At 57.2% G+C, this 6,000-nt stretch overlaps 1 protein-coding gene across 2 annotated transcripts; it reads right to left on the reverse strand.

Annotated features, from left to right (window-relative positions):
• Positions 1 to 1,366: 1,366 nt before the first annotated feature.
• On the reverse strand, positions 1,367 to 6,000 carry MEPE (matrix extracellular phosphoglycoprotein). 2 transcript variants are annotated; one of them, XM_085058294.1, is made up of 4 exons: positions 5,686 to 6,000; positions 4,063 to 4,116; positions 3,834 to 3,926; positions 1,367 to 3,722 (listed from the first exon to the last, which is right to left on the reverse strand). In XM_085058294.1, the coding sequence occupies exons 1-4, from the start codon at positions 5,749 to 5,751 to the stop codon at positions 1,752 to 1,754; spliced, it is 2,184 nt and encodes a 727-aa protein (XP_084914420.1). In that variant the 5' UTR covers positions 5,752 to 6,000; the 3' UTR covers positions 1,367 to 1,751. The 2 variants fall into 2 exon arrangements, with proteins under 2 accessions (XP_084914420.1, XP_084914419.1); XM_085058293.1 differs by having other exon boundaries at positions 1,367 to 3,926.

The raw sequence follows: 6,000 nt of genomic DNA on the forward strand, positions 1-6,000 counted from the left end.
GGCAATTATGCAGAGCCATAGATCCCCAGAGCACTGCCATAGTCCATCAGTGCTGGGGTGTGATGTGCCATGGCAATTCTGGGGGCGAGTCACCCAACCCAGGCTGGCAGCAGCCCTCCAGCACCTTTCACTCAGCCTGATGGGTGAATGAAACACAGGAGGTCCACGAGCCTTTGGGAGTTTTCCGCATGCTGTCTTGAGCCTGGGATGCTGCAGGCATATCCCTGCCACAGGCTGCCTAAATCTCCATGTCCCTGCAGCACTGGCACCAGGCTACGTAGAGCAGCTTCCCCGGAGACAACACGGCCTGATGCCCTGGTGGGGGCATAGTGAGCACATGAAATTTTTGACCTTTTCTGCTGGTGAGCATGAGGATTAGTAAAGCAGAGTCCCAAGAGCTGGTGGTAACTGATAGCACCAGCGAGACACACAGTGCTATCCTTGTCCTGGTGTTCCAGCAGGAATCAACCATGTATGATCCCTAAGAACCAAGCTGCCCCGAGAAATTGTGGATGTTCTGTACCTGGAAGGGTTCAAGGCCATGTTGCATGGGGTTTTGAGCAACCTGGCCTGGTGAGTGGCATCCCTTCCCATGGCAGGGGAGCTGGAACTAGATGGTCTTTAAGGTCCCTTCCAACCTAAACCATCCTGTGATTCTATGGCCCATAACAGGATCTGCCATTTCCCTATGTGCAGGTGTGCAGCAGAGCAGGCATTCTGTGGGTACTTCACTGACATCGTGGCTGCTCCTGGCTGCTCCCACTTCCTCCCTGCATGGGCACAGCACTGGTGGGGATGCCCCTCAGCATGTGCTGAGGCAGCACCTCTCCCCTCGAGGCTCAATGTCTCTCCCACTAAAACGCCTGTTTTAGCAGCTTCTCGGACAGAAAAAGCAACCTGCAATTGCATAAACAGTGATTAACTTTGGGCACTACTGACGGCATGGCTCCAGCGTGTCGAAGCCCAGCCTGGCTCCTGTGCAGGGGCTAGGAGCAGGAATGGCAGTGGCATGGCTGGAGTGTTACGATGTTCCTGCAAGGACAGTATGGCTGGGAATCTGCCATCAGGAGGGCATGATGGGGACTTCTCACTGCAGGAGGTGGATGAGCTGAGGGGAAGGATGCTCTGTGGGTGTCCCCAGCAAGCCCATGGAGACCCTGGGCAGGAGCTGGTAGTGTTTGATACCCCACGGGAGAGATGTGTAGGGCTTGTAGGTCAAACTGCAGCCCCACAGGTGATGACTGGGCCAGGGATGTGCTGGGGCCAGAAATCCCCTTATGCCCAGGGATCAGCCCACCCCCAGCATGCTGCTTGTGACAGGGCGACTGCCTGAGGTCCCACTACAAACACCAGAGTCAGCAGATCCTCAGGTACAGAAATTTCTTTATTTCTCCAATAGGCTGGAAGTGAAACCGCGAGGACAGAGGCATTTTCTCGCTGTGCTTTACTTGCTTCGCGTCAGTGCACAAACACCGCTACCCTATGCCGTGTAGCATGGCTGCTGTTCCCTGGCTGCCAAGCACAGCACATCCCTGCTGCTGCTCCGTGCGCAGCCTCCCCCAGATTAACAGCAGATTGCATGAACCAGTGATTTTTGGCTCCGGGGCTGTGAAGCACCGTGTGCCCCCCAGCGACCTGCCCCTCACCCAGGCAAGAGCAGAGCCCGCGGCGGGGATGCCAAGGGGGGATCGTGGCATGTGGGATCCCCAACCCCACCGCTGGAGCCTGCCGGGGTGGGTAACAGCCGCGCCTCACAGGGGCCCCTGGATCCAGCGGCCCTGGGGGTACCCTGGCGATCCCCACCCTGAGGGCTGCAGTCCCGTCTGTCCGCTCTCGCTGTGGCTGCCCCTCTCCCCCTCGGACGACTGGCTGCTGTCGGCGCTCCCAAGCCCCGGGTAGGGGCCCTGGGGGCCACCGCCTGCCCCGCCGAGGGTGTAGAAGGCTCTCTCGCGGACATGGAGCTCGTCAGCGCGTTTCACCTGGTCCAACTGCCTGCTGCGGCCCAGCGCCGCGAACGTGCCCGGTGCCCCGGCCCCCAGCCTTCTGCCATGGTGTCCGGGCCGGCGGCTGCCCCCGGCCCCCGGCACTGCTGCCCCGCTGTCACCACCTCGCCCCCGTTCCCGGCCCCTGCCTGCTGCCGTGCTGCTCATGTCTTGCCCTGCCTGTGGAGTGGGGCTGGGCCCTGCTTTGGTGGCTTGCGACCTGCCCCCAGCATCGCCATCACGGCCACCGGCACTTGTCTGGGCACCACTCGACGCCCAGCCGTTGGGTTTCCCACTCGCCGACGGTGCTTTGTCCTTCCGGGGTGCTTTGTCCAGCGCTGTTCCCCCTGGGCGGAGCCGCGTCCCTGCCTCGGGCCGTCCCTCCACACGGGGCCGGGGGGTGGCTGTCCCCACTTCGCCACTCCCTCCTCTGCTCAGCACAGTGCTCGTCGCTGCCTTGCGACGGCTGGTTGTCACCGACGGGGTGGTGTGGTCCCACTCGGTAGTGGCCAGGCGGATGCTGGCCCCCTCAGCTGGGAGGGTGACAGTGGCCTTCTTGTCATCCCACTGGCGCGGGGTCGTGGTAGCCACATGGTCTGGCTTCCCCTTGACCCTCTGCCCCTCTCCTCTCACCTCATCGTCATCTTTCCCACGGATGCTGGGCACTGTGGGGATGGTAATGTCACCACTAGTGACTCTCCAGGGGACAGGGGTTACCAGTCCATCAACACCAATGGTGGCTGCACCTTCCTCATCCTCTCCGGTGGGACGGCCATCCCTGAGGCTGCTGGTGACGCTGTCCCGCCGGGTTGGGGTGGCTGTGGTGGCTTGTCCCTCAGGCTGCCTGCGAGCAGGGATGCTGTCATCATCGCTGCCACTGGGTGCCGCAGTGACATCCAGCCTGGGGAGGGGGCTGCTGATTCCCACAGCGGGGATGCCGTCATCCTCGCTGCCCTCTGTGGCACCAGCCTGGGTGGTTTCCTGCTCCCCAACTTGGATGCTGGCCCTCCCAATGAAGATGTTGACCTCGTCATCCTTGTCTGGAGAGACCTGGGTAAAGCTGGAGTCGCTGGCTGCGCTGCCCAGGCTCCCACGGGTGATGGTGACACTGCCCGAGTTGGGAATGTAAGCGTATTCATCCACACCTGCGGCATCCACTTGGATGTCCTCCATCTTCTCAGTGACAGAGGCCAGAGCAGCACCTCCCATTCCTGTACCCCTCCTGACCCCCTCCTGCCCTTGCCCAGAGACAGTGACCTCCCCACTGCCCTCATCCCCTGCCCCTCCGGTGGTAGGGGCCCTCCCCCTCTCGGCAGTCATGGCTCCCTCCACTGGAACCACCCTGGAGACACTGTCATCCTTGTCCTCACTCCTGACACTGGACCTGTTCCCCACCACAGCCTCACTGGGGCGTTCACTCTGAGGGAGAATGGGAACACCATCAACTTCCAGCACCAAATCCAGATCGCCACTGCCCTCTGAGCTGGATGGGGTTGGACCTGCACCACCACCACCACCATGGGCTCGTGTGCCACTGCCAGGGCCAGGACTGGGACCATCCCTGCTGATGCCCGGAGTGCTGCGGTTTTCAGGCTTGAAGACAATCCCATACTCGATTACTTCAGTGCTGCTGTTGTCACTGTGCTCTGGGCCTGTTCTGGCCTCTGGAGGCTCCTGCCTGGCATTGTCCTCATCCAGCCGGCGGCTGGGGATGATAGTCTGGTGGTCAGCCTCTTCTTTCTGTGCAGTACATACAAGGGAGAGGTCAGGGCCAGCCCTGGCGATGGGATGGCTGCTGGGGGCACTGCAGCCAGGCCAGGGTCCTGCAGTGTCCCCATGCCACTTCCTCACCTTTATCTGCGTCTGGTTTCTTCGTGTTGAGAATGAGTAGACATATTTGAAAATGTAGAAGCCATGCTTGGCATTACAGCCTTTCAGAAGTATCTGGTGGGGAAGAAAATAACAAAACCCCACAATTTTCTTATTAAATGCATTGGCAGGAGTTTCCTTTTGTTTGCCTGGCACTGCAGTAGGGTCCCACTAGTACTGAGGCCCCAGGATGTGGCAGAGGGATACATACCCGGTGCTGTCCCACACAGTTCCCGGCACCTCTCCTGGGCAGCGGCAGTGGCACCTGTGGGCAGCAAAACACAGGCAAGAGCTGAGGAATCATACTGTCCCAGCATCCAGGCAGCTACCAGTGCCCACTTCTGTCTACCCATCCTGCCCAGTGTTCAGGGAAGGGTGGGAAAACTGCATTGATAAGCCAGTAAATTCCCAGGCACTACCTGGGGTGCTGACTTAAAGACAGCAATAGTAGGAAAGGTCAAAACCCCAATTCCAGGGTCTGAAAAGTATTGCCAATTCTGCTACAGCATGATTGTATTGCATACTAATTCTCATAGGATACTGTTGGTCTGCAAATAACCTTTTCCTGGAGTCTGCTGCAGAGTATTTTATTGCAGAGCCTTTTTAATACACAGCACCATTGCTCACACCAGAATGCTCCAGCTTACTGCTTGGATCTGCCTGTGACAGGAGCCTGGAGCTGATTAACTGGTGGCATTTCCCAGTGTTTTCTGGGCAACCAAGTAGCAACCCCAGTGCCCTCATGGCCAGTTTTCTGTACATGCTTGCAGGCTTCCAGATCTCCCTGATTATCCTGGCATCTTTTGGGGGTGCTGGCCAGTGCATCCCTCAGGGTTTGGGGGCCTGCTGGTGGGATCATCCTGTGAGCCCCAAAAAGACATTCCAGGAATTCCCTCCATGCCAGAGGGGGACATGACCCTATGAGGGGAGTCCTCTTTGATTTCAGCAAAATTAGTCACTGAAACACACCAAGCCCAGGTGAAAGGGGCAGAAACATGCCCCAAAGTATTGACTATTCCCAGGTTGTTCCATTGTTTGTGAACAGTACCAAAGGCCAGATTGTAAGCTCTGGTTACACAGCATAGTATTAACTCTGTTCTGCGCCCCTATCTGAAAAGCAAATCTGTGATGATTTATTGCCCTCCCCTGGGCTGCCATGCTACAGACCCGGTCATGAGAGCTTGATCTGGGGGTAAAAGACACATGGGAAGAGCCCATCCCTCAGGGAAGACAGCATTTCCTTCCCCCTTACACTGACAAAAAAGCAAGCCTTTTCTAGGAGCAGACTTTCACTCTAGCTGTGTATTTATTATGTTGAGCAACAGTTATGTAGGACAAAAAAGGCTGCTATTATATTAATCTTACTTTGCCCTTTTTTTAGTTATATCTGTCAAAATTTCACATTAGGAGAGCTGGAAAATAATTGCAGGTGCCCCTCTGACCCCTGTTACCCACACAGGTAAGATGAGCATCCTTCCCACACCTCCCTCCCTGTGGCTCAGCTCAAGCTACTCCCAGGCCAAAATCACTGGGCAGATCCCAGATTCACAGAAATCAAGAGGAAGAGATAACAACCACTGAGACAGGCTCTTGTGCAGTGCCCTGATTGTTAAACTGAAGTGACACGCTCAGCCATCTCAGTGCTAATACATATTTTTCCTGCTGGGTTCACCTCTGCTGTTCACCTTAATCCTCTCCCCAGGCACCAGAGGTGGTGTACACAACTACAGCTCAGCTCACATTTTCCTGCTGCTGAAAGCATGCCAGGATGCATGGGATGGTACACCTCATGCTTCCAGCAGCATGCTGGGAATCTAGGAAAAGCTATACTCACAGGTGTGGCGAGGGCTGTGCTGATCAGGCACAGGCACAGGCACAGGCAGACGAGGGCTGTTGGCATCTTGGGCTGCTCCTGGAGGCACAAAGCAAAGCATTGCTGGAGTTTGTCTTCCTGGGACTTGTGGTCCTTGACAGTCCTGGTTAGTAGCAACCTAAAAGCTCCTGCTGTCCCAAAGTTCCCATGGCAGCAGGGTTTTCCAGCGACCCTGGCTTTTCCCAGGCTTTGCAGTGGCCCTTGGCACTGTCCTGCCTCTCTGCGTTCCACGCAGCAAGGGCACTGCTCTCACCATGTGCTTAAGGGCACAGCCAG

The sequence above is a fragment of the Lichenostomus cassidix genome, chromosome 4, assembly GCF_008360975.1.
Source record: "Lichenostomus cassidix isolate B80296 chromosome 4, HeHo_3.0, whole genome shotgun sequence".
Lineage (NCBI taxonomy): Eukaryota > Metazoa > Chordata > Aves > Passeriformes > Meliphagidae > Lichenostomus > Lichenostomus cassidix.